This window comes from Leptonychotes weddellii, chromosome 15 (genome assembly GCF_054177405.1).
Source record: "Leptonychotes weddellii isolate Sample4059 chromosome 15, ASM5417740v2, whole genome shotgun sequence".
Taxonomy (NCBI): Eukaryota; Metazoa; Chordata; class Mammalia; order Carnivora; family Phocidae; genus Leptonychotes; species Leptonychotes weddellii.
The window spans coordinates 13,067,759-13,086,618 of NC_138383.1; the positions used below are offsets into that span (position 1 = coordinate 13,067,759).

Here is an 18,860-nt window from a genome sequence, read left to right on the forward strand (position 1 = left end):
CACCCCTCCCCTGAGCAGGAATCCCTGGGGAAGCATCCTTGACAGAGCAGTACCTGGTAACAGTGGCCTCCAAGAACAACTTTGGGAATAGTAATGGTGGCCTTGGAAAGCAACTTGGGGAACAGCACCAACAGGACATTCTTCCTGTGGAACTGAAGTCTATATCCTGTAATTTTCAGGAAGGGGCCGTTGAAACATTCATGAGGAAGCAGAGAGCACAGACTCCTCTCTGAGATGGGATGATCCAAACTAGACCAAAGATTGATATCTCAAGTGATTGGAAAAATGTATACTTCCCTGAGAGTTTGTAAAAAGACTGGCAAAGGGCATCACAGCATCATGGTGATCAGAGTAAGGGAATAGCTACTCTTCACTAAACCAGATATTTTGTTTTACAAATTTCAGGGAGCCCTTTTAAGACTCATTCAACTGCCACCTTTCCCATAAGACCTTTCCTAAATCCTCCAGCCTGATGTGCTTCCTCTTCTGCCTCCCATCATGATCCACTTGGATTTTTCATGGTCCCCCTGAAATGGAACCTGTTTGAAACTGAACTCTAGCTAATCTGCTAATTATTGAATAATCAGTAGGTAGATAAACATATACTAAAACCCTATTATTTAAGAAATGTTTTTATTTATATATTCATTCATTCATCCATCCATCCATCCATCCATTCATTCATTCACTTATTTTATCATGGTAAGAAGAGTTAACATGAAATCTAACTTCTTAAATTTTTAAGTGCTCAATACAGTATTATTAACTGTAAGCACAATGTTGTACAGCAAGATCTGGAGAACTTACACATCTTACATACCCACAACTTTATACCCATTAACAACTTTCCATTTTCCCCAACTTCCCATTCCTCCAGTTTTCCCAATCTCAATAAATGCACCACTCCTCATCAGCTGATCACATTAGATATCTGGAAGTCATCCTTGATTCCTTCCTCACCTTCACGACCTGTGAATCCAAATCTAATCATCTAACAAGTCCTGCTGTTTCTTCCTCCAAGATATATCTTGAATCCACCCACTCTGTCCATCCTCACCATTGTCTCCTAGATGACTGCAAGAGCCTCCCAACCAATCCCCAACTTCTACTCTTGCCCCACCTCACCTAGAATGGAATAACTTTGAAGATGATAGTTGGGTCACAGGCCCAGCCTGACTTGGCCCCTTCCCTCTCCAGTCTCACCTGGGGCCACAGTCCCCTCATCTGACCTTCAGCCATACCAGCCTCCTATTAGGTCCTTCCCAGCCAGCCAAGTTCTTTCCCAAGTTGGAGCCCCTGCACAGGCTATTGTCCCTTGACTAGAGCCCTCTTTCCCTGTCTCCTCACCTAGCTAATTCCTTCTCATTCTTCAGGGCTCTACTTAAATGTCATCCCCTTTGAAAAGCTTTACCTAACTACCCTATCTAAGTAGAATGCTCCACCATCCCCTGCTTATCTCCATCGCTATGCCAGTTTTTCCTTCCTAACAATTAACAAAGTTTGTGATTATGAATTTGTTTGGGTACTTGGGTTTTGTATCTCCCCAACTAGACTGTAAGCTCCACCAGAGCAGAAATGAATGTATAGCCAGGGCTTGGCACATTTGGGATATCAATAATATTTGATGAGTGAATCAATGATCATTATTCATGGCTCATATCCCTACTGGGCTGGGGACAAGAACATGTCTTAGGCATCACTGAAACTCCAGCAACGCTGAACATAATTACTTGCACAGGGTAAGCACTCAATAGATATCTATTAATCTGATCTAAATGAAGAGGAAACAGTTTTATAACCTATCAAAACAGTTCTACAGGACAGTGTAATTACTGTAACAAATTGCAGGAAACGTGTACATTTACCTGGAAGGCAGGATGTGGGAAGATTTTCTACATATCTGTGGGACAGAAGCTCAGCAAATGAGTACTTGGGGTTTTTTAATCAGCTAATTTAAGGCTTCAGTCATTGAGTTCATAAACCATCTAAAATAGGGCTTATTCCTTGCAGGAGTATAGGCCCCTGTTATTCAAACGGAGGAGACCCACACCAGTGGTGGGTCTTGCATCCTTTCTCACACTGAACTTTGGTGATTTGAAGGGCATTTGGATGCTTTCCCTGCCAATAAGTGCCTACTCTGCTCACCCCATTCTGCCCACAGTAGACTGAGACTCTCATGCAGAGTTAAAGCCAATGTTAGGATTATGCTGCCTATCTTCTCAATTCACATTTTAATGATTGAGGACTGGACATATATCAAAGGTGTAGCCAAAGGGAATATCTAAAGTTGCACAGGAAGCTCGTGGTACACAGGTCTCCCAGTGCTCATCCCATTGCTCTTTCTGCAATACCAGGCTGCCCAGTCCAGTCTGGTGGCCTACACTGACCACTAGAGAATATTTTCAGCTGGGGGATATAGTTGGACGCTTAACTGAGTGAGCCACCCAGGGGCCCTGACTATCATTGATTGTTTTGTTTTGTTTTTTAAAGATTTTATTTATTTATTTGAGAGAGAGAACATGAGCAGGGGGGAGAGGGAGAAGCAGGCTCCCCACAGAGCAGGGAGCCTGACGTGGGGCTCGATCCCAGGACCCTGGGATCAAGACCTGAGCCAAAGGCAGATGCTTAACTGACTGAGTCACCCAGGTGCCCCTATCACTGATTGTTAAGATGGTTATAACCTAAAAAGCTAAGAACCATTGAGCTAGAGCAGTGGTGCCCAATGGAACTTTCTGTCATGATGGCAATGTTCTTTGTCTGCATTGTCTAATACAGTAGCCACTGGTCGACTGTGGCTATTGAATACTTAAAACATGACTAATAAGGGGGCGCCTGGGTGGCTCAGTTGGTTAAGCGACTGCCTTCGGCTCAGGTCATGATCCTGGAGTCCCGGGATCGAGTCCCGCATCAGGCTCCCTGCTCGGTGCGGAGTCTGCTTCTCTCTCTGACCCTCCCCCTCTCATGCTCTCTCTATCTCTCTCTCAAATAAATAAATAAAATCTTAAAAAAACAAACAAAAAACATGACTAATAAGACTAAGGAACTGAGCTTTTTATTTCATTTAATTTTAACTAATTTGGATTTAAATGTAAATAACCACATGTGGCTCGTGGCTACTATGCTAGAGAGCACAGACCTAGGGTCACTCAAAGATTTGATCAGTAAGTCAGAGCTCCTATGTTCAGAAGCCTCCAGGTACAATGCACACATATTAGCTGGGAAACCCTCTCTCCCTCTCCTAGGAGTCCACTATCAAGGTCAGCTTTATAAATGAGACCGTTAATGCTAGGTTGTGGGAGGCTTGGGGTGGGAAGATGGGAGAGACAAATATAGTAGTAATAAGATGTGTTTGGGCAAGAAGAGCGCTGGCTGATGGAGCACCTGGTGGGTGGTCACTGCAAAGGGGAGAAGGTGGGAAAGGCCTGGGGCTTTGAAGACCCCTGCTGCAGTATCCACCACTGATTCTAAGACTTCTCAAATCTTCAGAGAAAAAGTAATTTTTGCCTACATGATGGGGATCTAGAGTAAAGGATCTAAACTTACTTGCTTTGTACTTTGGTAGTATCCAAAATGCCAGAACCGGGATTATTACGATCTAAAGATCTCAACAATTTCCCAAATTGTTCATGTAAGACTTTTTGTCTAAGGCAATCAGGCTACTATTATCTGAAGTAAGCAGAAGTCTTTGGAAGAGGTATTCGGGACTGCCAAGATGTCGTTCCCCAAGTGCCAGCCATTGCATTTGGCCCCTCTACCTGCTCCCCTGCACCTGGCTGAATATGACTTATCTCTGGAAGCTGGGAAGGCACAAGCTGAGCGGTTGGTCATATGAGCCCACCCCCTTAAACGGGAGTACTTGCTTCAGTCAACAATCCCAGCCACAGAGGGCTCCACGAAGATCCTGACCTGATTGGTTCAACCTCTGCAAGATTAGCAAATATCTGTCCCAATTTCAAACCCACTCCGAGGACCTCACTCGTAGGAGCTCTGTTTGAAATTGGGCCCCTCTTCTTCTGGTATTATGTTTTCAAAACTGACAGAGATAGGAAAAAAAAAAACAAACTTATCTAGGAAGGAAAATTGGATCGGACATTTAATGTTTCATATTAAATCTGGCAACGATGACTCTACGTATTACTGTTTAAATAAATCTTCTACTAATCATTTTTAAAAAGTCTTTAGAAGAGAAAGTAAAATGGAATTATTAAGAATAAAGACCTCAGTGACATACTTTCCAGGCTCTTGAGTGAGTATTTGTAGGGGAGCAGAGAGCTCACTATAGAACAGGAAAGAATCCCACAAATCACAGGGCCCCCCCAGGAATGAGTGCCCTACTTACCCACAAATATGAAGTTGAACTCGCGACTGTATTTGACCACTGAACAGTTAGAAACTTGGGCTTTGCATTTGTAGGGGCCCAGCTCATGGGCTTCTGAGATGCTTAGGTTAAAAATCATGGGTTCACTTTTTCCATCATGGGTTCTCAGGTGTTTCTCACGCCGAAACAAAAAATAGGTGATCTGTAGTGATTTGTTCTGGTTGGAACAAATTAGCGATACATTTTGACCCCTCATGACCACTTTTGCTTCTGAGTCCAAACTTGGAGAAAGGAGTTCTGGAAAACAGAGTAACACAAGAAAACGTCTTTGTGAATATCCCTTAATAACTAAGTGGTAACCTGACCACATTTTGTGGGTCAAGGTGGTAGAGATACTGGTTCCTGGAGAACTTTCTTGCTGCACAGCCAGGCTGACCAGTGTGTGAGGAAACCTCAGCATCTACAGAAGCACTTAAAAATTAATAATGTTTTTAAAATGTCATCAAACGGGGCGCCTGGGTGGCTCAGTCAGTTGAGCATCTGCCTTCGGCTCAGGTCATGATCCCAGGGTCCTGGGATCGAGTCCCGCATCGGGCTCCCTGCTCCGCAGGAAGCTTGCTTCTCCCTCTCCCACTCCCCCTGCTTGTGTTCCCTCTCTCGCTGTGTCTCTCTCTGTCAAATAAATAAATAAAATCTTTAAAAAAAAAAATGTCATCAAACAGGGCGCCTGGGTGGCTCAGTCCGTTGAGCATCTGCCTTCGGCTCAGGTCATGATCCCGGGGTCCTGGGATGGAGCCCCACATTGGGCTCCCTGCTCTGTGGGGAGTCTGCTTCTCCCTCTCCCTCTGCTACTCCTTCCTCCCCCACTTGTACTCTCTCTCAGATAAATAAATAAAATCTTTAAAAATAAAATAAAATGTCATCAACATCTAATTAGTGTTCAAATTTCCCTAATTGTCTGTTGATGTTGTTGTTGTTTTTGGATCCAAAATGGCCCACTGTAATTAGTTGATATGTTTCTTATGTCTTTTTTAATCTATAGACACTTCCATCTTTTTTTTTCCCTCCCCCTACAGTTTATTTGTTGAAGATAGCAAGCTGTTTGTTCTATAGTGTTTTCCATGGTCTTGATTTTGTTGATCACATTCCCATGGTATCTTTTACCATGTTCCTCTGTCCCCTGCCCAGAGGCTTAATGAAATTCAGATTAGCTTTTATTTAGCAAGAATGCATGGGGGTAGTATGCACTTCCATGAGGAGGCACATAATGTCTGATCATCTCTCTTTTTGTTTCTTAGTAGGCTTTGACAATAACCACTTGGAAGCATTATTTCACTAGAGGTTGCAAAGTGGTGATATATTAATTCTATCTTTCCTTTTTCATTTATTATCTGAAATGATTCTATAAAGGGAAACTTGCCCCCATCAACTCTTTAGTTCTACTGAAGTATGGTTTGCATAGAAAAGGCAGGATAAATGCTTGGTTCTCTCCCTTTATTGACCAGTTCTGAAAATAATGAGTTTGTTTCCTAGCATCTTGTAACAGTAGGATATTTTTCTTTCATTGTTGTTATTTTTTGTTTAAGAATCATTATGAATTCATAATTTAAACATATTTGATGTATTTCAATTCATTGCAATTATTATTTTTATTGTCCCATTTTTTGACCATGGGAAGCACCTCGAAACCAGCTCCTAAGTCCTTTTTTTGTTTTGTTTTTGTTTGTCTTAAGGTTTTATTTATTTATTTATTTGAGAGAGAAAGAGAGCGCATGCGAGAGAGTGAGCGGGGTGGGGAAGCAGAGGGAGAGGGTTTGTTTGTTTTTAAGTAAGCTCTATGCTCAATGTGGGGCTCGAACTCACCACCCTGAGATCAAGAGTCATATGCTCTACCAACTGAGACAGCGGGCACCCCTCCTGAGTCCTTTTGACACTACCCAGCAGTCTTTGATAGCTTGTATATTTGTATTTTATTATTTTAAAATGCCAAGGGAAAAAATAACCCTCATCAGAAAATCTAATGTAAAAGAATAAAATTATTAAAGAAGAGAAATATTAGAAAATGTTTCTATGGGCGCCTGGGTGGCTCAGTTGGTTAAGCGGCTGCCTTCGGCTCAGGTCATGATCCCAGGGTCCTGGGATTGAGCCCCGCATCAGGCTCCCTGCTCCGCTGGAAGCCTGCTTCTCCCTCTCCCACTCCCCTTGCTTGTGTTCCCTCTCTCACTGTCTCTCTCTCTCTCTCTGTCAATTAAATAAATAAATAAAATCTTTAAAAAAGAAAATGTTTTTATATCACCAGAGAAGAAAAGTTCTTCCAAGTAAGGCCCAGAAATTGAGAGCCACAAAGAACTTGAAGTTTTTCTATGGCAAAATTAAGACAAGTGACAGCCTAAAAAGAAATACTTAACACATAAATGAAAGCAAAGGATTCTTTTTATACATATAAGTCAATGGCAAATGAATAAGAAAAAGACAGATAAATGGACAAATAATATGAATAGGTAATTCCCAGAAGAATGAATGCAGAGGGCCAGGGGATAGCTTGGGTGGAGGAGGGGTTTAGGCCCTTCAAAAATGCCAACAACTGCCCTTCCATGCTTTGGTCTGGACAACTAACATTTTCTCAGTCTTACGTATAAACTCAGCTTCAAGACAAAGCTTCTCCTCTCTTCCCAACCATATAGCCATCCCTAAATTTCCTCTCCACGGAACTGAGTGTTCATGACCAATAAACATGAAAAAGATGCTCAGCCTCACGAGTAATGAGGCAACCACAAATTACAACAATACTGAGATACTGGTTTTTACTCATCAGATTGGCGATTTACAAACATTGTCTCTGCTATTGGAGAGGCGTGGGAAACACTCGCCCATGTGAGTGGTCACTGTTGGTGAAGGTTCAGGGTATTGGGAGGGCAACTTAACAATTCAAATGTACCTGACCTTTGACCCAGCAATTTCACCTCTAGGATTTTATTTTATTCATTTATTTTAAAGATTTTATTTATTTATTTTTGAGAGAGAGAGAGCAAGAGAGAGCACAAGAGCCGGGGGTGGGGGACAGAGGGAGAAGCAGACTCCACCCGCTGAGCAGGGAGCCCGATGCAGGACTCCAACCCAGGACCTTGGTATCAGGACCTGAGCTGAAGGCAGACACTTAACGGACTGAACCACCCAGGCGCCCCAGTGGCCTAGCATTTATTGATGGTTCACCAAATGCCAGGCGCTGTGCTGAGGGACATGGCTTGTCTCACTCAGTCCTCCTCATAAGAACCCTCCCCAGTAGGTGCTTTTATTATCCCCATATCACAGAGGAAAGAGATTAAGTGTCAAGTGGTTGCATCATCCACCCAGACTGCCTGCTGGAAAACTGCAGAACCAGGGTTAGGACTATGACCCTAGCAGGTCTAGCTCTATGATGATAAACTGTCTCCCAATATATATTTTTTATTTTGTTGCTTAAATTATTTTACAATGATTATGTGTTGATTTTCTACATTAAAAACAACAACAACAGGGATGCCTGGATGGCTCAGTCGATTAAGCTGCTAACTCTTGATTTTGGCTCTGGTCAGGATCTCGGGGTCCTGGGATGGAGCCTTGCAGCTGGCTCCACGCTCAATGGGGAGTCTGCTTGAGATTCTTTCTCTCCCTCTCCAGCCCCTTTCTCCCGGCTCCGCCCCTCTGCCCACTCTCTCTCTCTAAAATAAATAAATAAATCTTTAAAAAAAAAAAAAAGCAGAAAAAAAAATATTTCATTATAAAAACAATCTCAGTATTTTATCTTTAAGTCTCAGGAAAGAAGCTTCAACCCCGGCCTCACATCGCTTCATTTAAACTGTAGGTAATGGAAAAGACTCGACTCTTTGGTTGCTCATCTAAAAGCATAGAAAGACTTAATCATCAACAGTCGCGTTGAAAGCTGACCATCCCCACCATGTCGGTGAAAATGGTTTTGGTAAAAGAGAGAAGGAAGTAAATGAAACTTACTGTTTATTCTTCTCGTGTCACAATCCAGGGCAGCTTTTTGTACTGAAAGAGATAAAAGGAACATAAGAAAACTCTTTTTCCACATCACGTTTTGGTTTGGAGATGCGAGCTTCAAAATGGCAAATAGTCCTTACATGTGAGAGAAGAAAAAATGCCCCAAAAGAACAGTTTATTCAATTGTCTCCACATTCTCTCAGAAGAAATCAGATAGGAGGGGAAAGGAGGCGTGGTGCCCCCATGGGGGTGAGTCATTTAGGGACTTCCTCCTTTTCTGACCAAGTTGAAGAAATTGGAGTTGCTTGGACAAGCTTGAAACAATATGACTGGTTGGTTGACCAGCGTGTGTTCCCCCAGTGAGTTCTTGTACGAAGAGAAAGATGTGGTAGGTCGCCCTAACTCTGGCTGCCTGGGAAGCTGGACAGTGGGAAGAAGAAGGAAAAATAGGACTGTGATTTCGTCTTTGCAAAAACCCACCTGATCATCTCTCTCTGGATTCGGCCTGTATCAAAAGGAATTTGACGGAAGTTGGGTTCAGCCTTGGGAAGCAAATACTGACTGTCTGGAGTAGATACACGCAAACGAGGCATCAGAAATGCCTGATTGTGTTACATGCGGATTCCTAGGCCCTGCTCCAGACTTCCTAGGGATAAAACCTGGGACTCTGAATTATAAGAAGGGTCCCAGCAGTCTCAGAGTCTCTACCATGCAACCCAGAGGGGCTTGTGATTCACTTCTACTCGATCTAGAATCCTCCTGGCTCTGTGAACTGGACGCAGGAGTAAACCCCATGTTGCAGTGTCACCAGTCTGAGGTGGGGAGTGGGATGTGTTGAGGAGCTTTCCAAGTGGAGGGAGCTGTGACCCAGCCAGGCCCCTTTGGCAGTGATTTCTGTTGCCACTAGCAGGCCTGCCCGATAGGTCTGGCACAATCCTGTGGACAAGCGCCCGGTTCCCTGCTCAGGTACATGTTCTTCTGGGGCATTGTCCAAACTCCTGTATTCACTCACTCTGGGTGCTCCTTGCTTGGGCTCCCTAGGTCCCATCCTACAGTGGTCAGTCATTCCAGGTCCCACACGTGGCCACCACCAGGGGACTGAGCAAAACCAGGGTCTGCCGCCTGGCCACCACCATCTGGAAGCAAATCATGAGTTAACTCTCAGTGCCTGGAAGGCCTTAATTCCCTTCTGACAGTAAAAGTTACTGTTTCGGCACCCACTCTTCTAAAAAACACGACCCTCAGGGATTGACAGTGATTTTTCATTTGGGGATATTGGCGGTCATTTCTCTCACTAAAGAGAGGGAGGGGAAGAACCTCACCAGCTTAATCTCTGGTGGGATGATCCTTCATGTCAGAATTTTTGCCAAAGGAAATTGGAGGTTTTGCAGGCATTGCTGTTTTGACACTTTTCCCACCAACATCTCATGCATCCTTGCCTGGGCGGGGTGGGGGTTGGGCTAGTTCCTGGGAACTTTCATGCCCAGGGGGACCTGGGAAGGGGGTGATACTTTTCAGAAAAGCTGATGTGTCTGGGGCATTTTCCCCATGTGAAACTCAGCTGGGTCAGGAAACTTGCAGACCACAGCTTAGACACAAAGACAGTAAAGGAAACCAGAGGAAGTGCTACTTACAGCTGTTAGCAAACACTGGTTGCTAGGAGTGCTTTAGCGAGGCTCCAGAAAAGGAAAATAATTTGTCTAGGGTTACAGGATAAATCAAGAATGAAGTCTCAAATGGAAAAAGAAAAAGTTTATCCATGGACCTGTCACGTTTACTGACAGTAAAGTTAGTATATTCCTTTCTGTTGTCTAAGAGCTTCACGCTGATAATCTCATTTAATCCTTATAAAATCTCTGTGAGGTATGCAGAGGTATTAAAAATATTTAACAACCAGAAAACAAAACAAAACAAAACCCACAGAAAAAAAATCAACAAAAAAATTAACAACCAGCAGAGTAATGTAAATACATAACTTGATGCACAGATCAAAAATTTAAAAATATATCCCACTACCACCCCTCTTTTATCTCTAAGTAAACAAGCCATGTTCTAAAGCTACTTAACCAGTGATGTAAGTTCGTATGCAAATCGTTAATCAAATCATTCTCATAATTTCCAAAAATTTGTTGATGTTTAGAAATGGTTGGTGCAGTCTTTTGATACAGGGCTCACTGTCTGGGATGTATGATATGGGGAACTACCTTGAACTTTTCCAATGAATTCCTTGAAACAGATGGCCATTGGATAACGTGTAGTCTCAAATAAGTAGAGAATTTCTCTTCACATCAAGAATATTGTTCATGGTAGGGTGCCTGGGTGGCTCAGTTGGTTAAGCGACTGCCTTCGGCTCAGGTCATGATCCTGGAGTCCCGGGATCGAGTCCCACGTCAGGCTCCCTGCTCAGCAGGGAGTCTGCTTCTCCCTCTGACCTTCCCCCTCTCATGTGCACTCTCTCTCTCTCTCTCATTCTTGCTCTCTCAAATAAATAAATAAAAAAAATCTTAAAAAAAAAAAGAATATTGTTCATGGTAGACATTTCTGCAAAGAAGACATAGAAATGGCCAACAGACACATGAAAAAATGCTCAACATCACTCAACATCAGGGAGATACAAATCAAAACCACAATGAGATACCACCTCACATTGGTCAGAATGGCTAAAATTAATTAAGTCAGGAAACAACAGATGTTGGTGAGGATGCAGAGAAAGGAGAACCATTGGTGGAAATGCAAGCTGGTGCAGCCACTGTGGAAAACAGTATGGAGGTTCCTCAAAAAGTTGAAAATAGAGCTACCCTACAACCCAGCAATTGCACTACTAGGGATTTACCCTACAGATACAAACGTAATGATCTGAAGGGGCTCCTGCACCCCGGTGTTTCTAGCAGCAGTGTCCACAATAGCCAAACTATGGAAAGAGCCCAGATGTCCATTGACAGATGAATGGATAAAGAAGGTATATATATGTATATATATAATGGAATACTACTCAGCCATCAAAAATGAAATCTTGACATTTGCAATGACACGGATGGAACTAGAGGGTATTATGTCAAGCGAAGTAAATCAATCAGGGAAAGACAATTATCATATGATCTCACTCATATGTGGAATTTAAGAAAAAAAACAGGATCATAGGGGAAGAGAGGGAAAAATAAAACAAGACAAAATCAGAGACGGAGACAAACCATAAGAGACTCTTAATTTGAAAACAAACTGAGGGTTGCTGGAGGGGAGGTGGGTGGAGGGATGGGGTAACTGGGTGATGGGCATTAAGGAGGGCACATGAGGTAATGAGCACTGGGTATTATATAAGACTGATGAATCACTGACCTCTACCTCTGAAACTAATAATACATTATATTTTTACCAACTGAATTTATTTTTTTTTAAGATTTTATTTATTTATTTGACAGAAACACAGAGAGAGAGAGAGGGAATACAAGTAGGGGGAATGGGAGAGGGAGAAGCAGGCCTCCCACTGAGCAGGGAGCCCGATGCGGGGCTCAATCTCAGGACCTTGGGATCATGACCTGAGCTGAAGGCAGACGCTTAAAGACTGAGCCACCTAGGCACTCCTACCAATTGAATTTAAATAAAAAAAATTTTAAAAAGAATATTGTTCATGGTGTTAAATCTTCAACCCCTGGTGAGCAATAATAATTACAAAATTTTAAAACCTTCCAGCCCTTATAATGGTGTTTGTAATTTTTCTAAATCCGGTATTTCTATCATCTTATATTTCTAAATCACAAAAGTCATTTAATCTGTTGGTATAATATTTATCCTTCCACAGAACTTTACAAATACCATTTGGTAAAGTAACAGGATTCAATAACTTGTAGAATTCACTTATTTTCACTTTTGCCCCCGGAGAGCAAATGCATTTTCATATAATAATTATTTTAAAATACTGCAGTTTTCCTCTGGGAATTGATACTTTGTTTTGTTTTGTTACAAGTGGTGTGCCATGTTTTCTACATTTTTCTAGTACCTTCTACTTGTCTTTCATCGAACTAGTCTTATAAATCTAAAAGTAATATCTCGGTTAGACTATCACTAAGGATAGAGCACCCCCACAATGTCTCCTTTTCCAAAGATTTGGCCATCTCCATCAACATGAACATGGAAGACTCCGTAGTTCCCAAACCGTTTGTTCTGTAGGCGCTACCAGCCTGCACAGGTCCAAGAAACTTCCAGTTTTCACCATCTTCATTCCCAAGTCTTGAGATAATTGCTTAACTGTCTCTGATGTTCATTTGATGCAAGATGGTAAAAACAAAGTTCATCGGGCACACACATTAAGTCATCAACGTGATTCACATCCTTAATGACATCACCCAGAAATGACTCTGAAGAGTTAGACACCCCGCACCTGCCCGAGGACGGGTTTCTGAGCCACAGAGTCTGAGATGGGATTCATGAGTATGTGACTTACCGAGGGAGTGACGGAAGGAGAAGGGAAGGGGATGGGAAAGTAGGGCAGAACAAGGGAAGAAACGAAGGAGAGGGGTTCAGCTGAAGTTGACCGCACTGCCTGCTCCCACAGGGAGAGATGGGGTATGAGTTGTATCACTGGGTTTGATCCTTCTTATGACAAGGGAGCTGGGTTTTTACACGCCCTGCTGATCATTCAGTTGTTGGTCAAGGGCCTGGAGGGAGTGAGGAGGTTGTGCACAGAACCACCAGGTGTCTCCAGACATGCTGTCCTCCAGAGAGGATAAGCCATTCTACTCAGTCTGGAGGAGGGGAGCTGGGCCCGTCCAACAGCCCATACCCACCACCAAACTAAAGGGTCTGGAAACAGCTTCTAAAATCTTGGCTAGATTTGCCAGGTTTCCTCTCTATCCTGCTCCGGTACTCCAACACTGCACAAAATCCAGTAAGGTTTTCATGAAACATCCTTGAAACCATATTTCTCAAGCACAGACAATAATATTTGGATATAGTATTGCAGTTCCTTCCCCTCTTAAGAGGTGAACAAAACCAACAGACTATTTTCAAAGTCTTGAATTTTACATTTTAAGTAACCTAAAAATACATATTATGGAAATAGTTGGAGCTTTGGGGAAAATGATGGAAATTTTATAGTCTTAATTTATAAATTTTCCAAAATTAGTTTTCTTATTTAGATAGTTATATTTTACAAGCAGGGCCATTGATATGGGTCACAATGATACACCCTTTTTATTCTTTTTGAGATGCTATTAATTTTATGCCTAAAAATAATTATTTAAAACTACACATTAAATTGTTTTAAAAATTCCGATAGCATTTTGTGAATATCCTTACTTGCTTTATAGATACAATTTTGATTTGAAAATTTCCAGAATTTTATTATTTCAGATATATGTGTGAAACAGATTTAAGGTGATCTTTTCATTATTTTGCTGAGATTGTAGGATTTATTAGAGCAATGAACTTTGCATATGATTACCATTCTGATTAAATATATTTAGCATTTTCAGGGGCGCCTGGGTGGCTCAGTTGGTTGGGCGACTGCCTTCGGCTCAGGTCATGATCCTGGAGTCCCGGGATCGAGTCCCGCATCGGGCTCCCTGCTGTCAGCAGGGAGTCTGCTTCTCCCTCTGACCCTCCCCCCTCTCATGTACTCGCTCTCTCTCATTCTCTCTCTCTCAAATAAATAAATAAAATCTTTAAAAAATAAATAAATAAAAAAAATAAATATATTTAGCATTTTCAGCTTTTCATAATATAACTTCTGAGCCCCATTTATTCACAACCTCTGAGTGCTATTCATGTTTTTTATTATGATAATCAAATTGTTTTTCATTACAGAGATAGAAATCACTTACTTTATTTTGTACTTTTCTTGTACAGTGTAATAAAACATTCTGGGTTGTTCTGATTTGGGCCCTCTAGCAGATGATCTGGGCTGCAATTCAGGATTTGTTTCATCTCTTATCTGTTCCCATGGATTATATTTGATTGACTAGTGCTCCCCAGACTTCATGTCCATCCAGAACCTTAGAAAATGGGCTTATTTGGAAGTGAGGTCTTTGCAGATGTAATAAGTTAAGATTCAGTCAGGGCGCCTGGGTGGCTCAGATGGTTAAGCGTCTGCCTTCGGCTCAGGTCATGATCTCAGGGTCCTGGGATCGAGTCCCGCATCGGGCTCCCTGCTCCTTGGGAGCCTGCTTCTCCCTCTGCCTTTCTCTCTCGCTCTGTCTCTCATGAATAAAAAAAAAAAAAAAAGATTCAGTCAGACTGGTGTCCTTACGAGAAGGAGGCCTTGTGATTCCTCACAGAGGCAAGGTCTGGCAGGGGTTCCAGGCATTTTGCCTGTTCTCCAGTTCTCTGTCCCTCTCTGGGTCCTGGAGTGATGTCAACTGACCCCGTAGCCCCTTTCAGGGAAGGGACTGCTGAGGATTCTAGGGGGATAGGGTCAGTTCACAAGGTCAGCTCCAGGCCTTGCCCTCCTTCTCCTGATTCTTCTTGGGCCTTGCTTCATTCGTCCACAGCTGGGAATAAGTGAGCTTTGGCGTGCATGCCTGGATGGGCTGGTGACCTCCCACTTGTGGGGTTCACCGCTCAGGACTGCATCGTGTGACTGAATACACCAGGGTCTGTCCTGCCTCTCGGAGTTTGCTGCACATCTAGAGTCTCGTGAGAACCAATGGGAAGGATCTAGCATGCCCACGGTCAGTGCATGAGATGGGCCAGCTCCCTGCATCTGCGTGATAATCCTGTGAGCTGTTCTGTTTTGGAGAGGGAAAAACCGCTCAGGAACAGACAGAGCAGGATGCCTGGGTGGCTCAGTTGGTTATGGTCCCAGGGTACTGGGACAGAGATCAAGAGCCTCATGCTCCTCCAGCTGAGCCAGCCAGGCGCCTCTATATACTATTTTTGTGCTTCGTATTTTATAAATTTTTTACAGCAATGACATATTTTTACTAGAAATAACAACCCAAAGTGAAATAAGCAACGGGGGGTGTCCAAAGTTGATACACAGGTGCTTAGGAGAAGCTGCGGCTGATGGTGGCTCAGGTCATGATCCCAGGGTACTGGATTGAGTCCTGCGACCGGCTCCTTGCTCAGCAGGGACCCTGCTTCTCCCTCTGCCTGCCACTCCCCCTGCTTGTGTTTGCTCTCTCTCACTGAAAAATAAATAAATAAAATCTAAAAAAAAGAAAAAAAAGGAACACACAGAGCTAAATCTCCAGCAGGTAGAGGCAGATCTGGGATACTAACCAGATGCCTAGCCCTACCTAGCTATGGGAGATTGTCATGAGAAGACAAAACCACATCTCCCTCCTCCCCTACCTACAATCACTGGGGAACACAGGCCCACCCTCAACAGAAAACTTATTTTAGCACGTGTTAAAAGCTTTATAATTCTTGGAAGAAATTTGAAGTGGCTTCTACCACAACAGCTAACGTCAGAATCCCTGCATCCAGGGCTGTGTCTTATAGACCTAGAATTTTCCCTCTAGATCTTGACAAGTGTGCAAAGAGAGGCACAGGGCATCCCTGCAGTTTTGCTGGTCATCATGAAAAACTGCAAATACTTACGTGCTCATCGATTGGAAACTAATTATTTAAATTTCAGGTGTTTCTTATAATGGTATTTTTTTGACATCTTGTTCTTTTATTAAACAGTTTTATTGAGATATACATACCATAAAATTAAAGGTGTGCAGTTAGCTGGTTTTCAGTATAATCACAAAGCTCTGCAACTGTCACCACAATCTAACTTTAGAATCTTTTTATTACCCCGAAAAGAATTCCTATACACGATGAGATTTTTTGGAGATATTTTTTAAAAATGAGGTTGTTCTAGGGGCACCTGGGTGGCTCAGTTGGCTGAGTGTCCAACTCTTGATTTCAGCTCAGGTCATGATCTTGGGGTCAAGAGATTGAGCCCTGTGTTGGGCTCCATGTTCTGCATGGAGTCTGCTGGAGATTCTCTCTCCCTCTGCCCCTCCCCCTGCGCTCTCTAAATAAATAAATAAATAAAATCTTAAAAAAATGTTTTTAAATGAGGTAGTTATTTTTTTTTAATATTTTATGTATTTATTTGACAGCGAGAGAGACAGTGAGAGAGGGAACACAAGCAGGGGGAGTGGGAGAGGAAGAAGCAGACTCCCCGCCGAGCAGGGAGCCGGATGCAGGGCTGGATCCCAGGACCCTGGGACCATGACCTGAGCTGAAGGCAGCCGCTTAACGACTGAGCGACGCAGGCGCCCAAATGAGGTAGTTTTATATAAATGGAAATATATTCATGATGGGCAAAAGGTGCAAAAAAGCATGTTGAAGAAATATATAACAAATTACCCTATTTATTTATAATGGTATATATGCACATACATATCTATATATATTTGTGTTTATTCAATTTATTTGTATATGCATAGAGTACTATGGGAGTTTTATTTTATTATATATTTTTAAGATTTTATTTATGTATTTGACAGAGAGAGAGGCACAGCAAGAGAGGGAACACAAGCTGGGGGAGTGGGAGAGGGAGAAGCAGGCTTCCCGCAGAGCAAAGAGGCCGATGTGGGGCTGGATCACAGGACCCTGGGATCATGACAGGAGCCAAAGGCAGACACTTAATCAATTGAGCCACCAGGCTTACCTGGGAGTTTTATTTTAAATACGTTTTATAGATTATTTAAAAAAATTTTTTATTTAAGTAATCTCTGTACCCCACGGCGGGGGGTGGGGCGTGGGGGGGGTGGGGAGGCTCAAAATCACCACCCAGAGATCAAGAGCCTCATGCTCCTCCAGCTGAGCCAGCCAGGCGCCTCTATATACTATTTTTGTGCTTCGTATTTTATAAATTTTTTACAGTAATGACATATTTTTACTAGAAATAACAACCCAAAGTGAAATAAGCAACGGGGGGTGTCCAAAGCTGATACACAGGTGCTTAGGAGAAGCTGCGGCTGATAAATCTGAAAGTAAAAGAAACGATTTTTGTATCTAACCTAATCTTCCATTAGATGGCGCCATTGTCAAATTTCTGTAGTTTCAAATGGGCGGGGATGCACACGGGGACCGCACTGTTTCTGCCCCCAACGACTAGTTTTTATTATTGCTCGCTTTTCTTTTAAGTCATGGGGGGCGGGGGGGGGGGAACAAGTTAAATCTCCCTTCAGAAATACCCTATTATTTCAAGCCACTGGGGTCAATGCTTAGTAAAGGAATTTAGTCATTAGAAGAAAAACACAGCCAAAGCCATGTAAAGACGTACAATAGGGAACGAGTTACTCTCCCCAAGTCCTGTAAACATTCACCACTGATACCCTGATTATCAGAAGTGCAAAATGCTGTTTGCTACTTTGGAATTTTCCTTAATTCTGAGCAGGCTGGGATTCCTACCTTTTCACCATCAACAACCCCTCCAATTATTTTTATTTCTCAAATCTCATTATTGGGATAATTTTACCCAAAATGGCATTAACTAAGTAGTTAGCAATTTTTCTATTTTGTATGGATTTGATTGATTAAAGTTCCTAATGGACAAGGGACAGCCTTGCTAAGTTGATGTAACTCCAGCTAAAAGCAGAAGGAACTTGAACTGGGTGGTAAAAACAAAGGTCCCGGGGTCGGCCCCTGACCAGCCATGGCACCGTGGGCAAGTTACTGTCGCTGCACTGACTTAGGACTGAGCCACAGTGCATAAAAAACCACTTAGCCCACTACCGTAAAGGCCAGTTACTATTACCGGTTTCTGCTTTGGTGTGTGCTGCCTCATCCACAGGCAGCCACTTGGAATCCCGTCCCCTGACCACTAGCTGCTCACCCTGAGAACTCCCAAGCTGGGAACCCTTAGTCTGGATTGACCTTTGGGCTAACAATGAGAATGCCCACAAGAGCTTCCATCCCCTACTCAAAATGCCTATCACCCTGTGTATATAGTTGGTGAGCTAATGAACGGGATTCTTAGGTTTATAGGTGTACAAACGGCCACTTCCCCGCTGTATGAGGGCAGTTTTTGTGAAATCCTCCGGGACTGAAATGATACCACGAAAGTAAAGAGTACGGAGTGGAATGTTGAGAAGTCCTTTTCATTCAAGAAAAGAGTCAGTTCGCAGATCTCAGATGGGGTGCATTTAAAGAACAGATTATCATCATTTTGACAATGGGTCAGAATTTGGTACTTGGATGGCTTGAAGCCAGACCTCCCAGCAGGTGGTTCTGTGTTTACCACGAGGAGTGCCACTCTCCTAATTCTAAAAAGGTAATATTCTATCATTGATGAGAAAATGCAATTCTATCAGCAAACTCCACGGATATAGGAAATCTCATTTTATTGGAGGGAGTGAAAAAGTTTCTCTCCCATAGAAGGGAGAGAGGGGGAATTTTTCTTTTTGTTTTTGATGTTGATGCTGATGATGTGTGAGTGTGTGTGTGTGTGTTGGCAGGTGGGTGTGGACTAGGCGTGCAATTCTTTTTTTTTTTTAAAGATTTTATTTATTTATTTGAGAGAGAGAGAATGAGAGACAGAGAGCATGAGAGAGAGGAGAGTCAGAGGGAGAAGCAGACTCCCTGCCGAGCAGGGAGCCCGATGCGGGACTCGATCCCGGTA

The 18,860-nt window shown here is 42.8% G+C and overlaps 2 protein-coding genes and 1 pseudogene across 4 annotated transcripts in view; 1 reads left to right on the top strand and 2 right to left on the bottom strand.

Moving 5' to 3' along the window:
- The window catches only part of MILR1 (mast cell immunoglobulin like receptor 1), a 124,858-nt gene extending 116,316 nt beyond the window's left edge, over nt 1-8,542 (bottom strand). The window contains exons 1-3 of one of the 3 annotated variants that reach the window (XM_081804703.1): nt 8,443-8,542; nt 8,309-8,350; nt 4,340-4,615 (exon numbers count right to left, since the gene is read on the bottom strand). In XM_081804703.1, coding sequence (XP_081660829.1) covers nt 4,340-4,615; nt 8,309-8,350; nt 8,443-8,497 — 373 coding nt within the window. In that variant the 5' untranslated portion in view covers nt 8,498-8,542. The remainder of the gene's footprint in view (nt 1-4,339; nt 4,616-8,308; nt 8,351-8,442) is intronic. The other 2 variants (XM_081804705.1, XM_081804704.1) reach the window with 2 other exon arrangements.
- The window catches only part of LOC102738999 (testis-expressed protein 2), a 254,143-nt gene that overhangs the window by 85,633 nt on the left and 149,650 nt on the right, over nt 1-18,860 (bottom strand). The window lies entirely within an intron of this gene.
- On the top strand, nt 3,418-4,166 carry LOC102738694 (NADH dehydrogenase [ubiquinone] 1 beta subcomplex subunit 4 pseudogene; annotated as a pseudogene).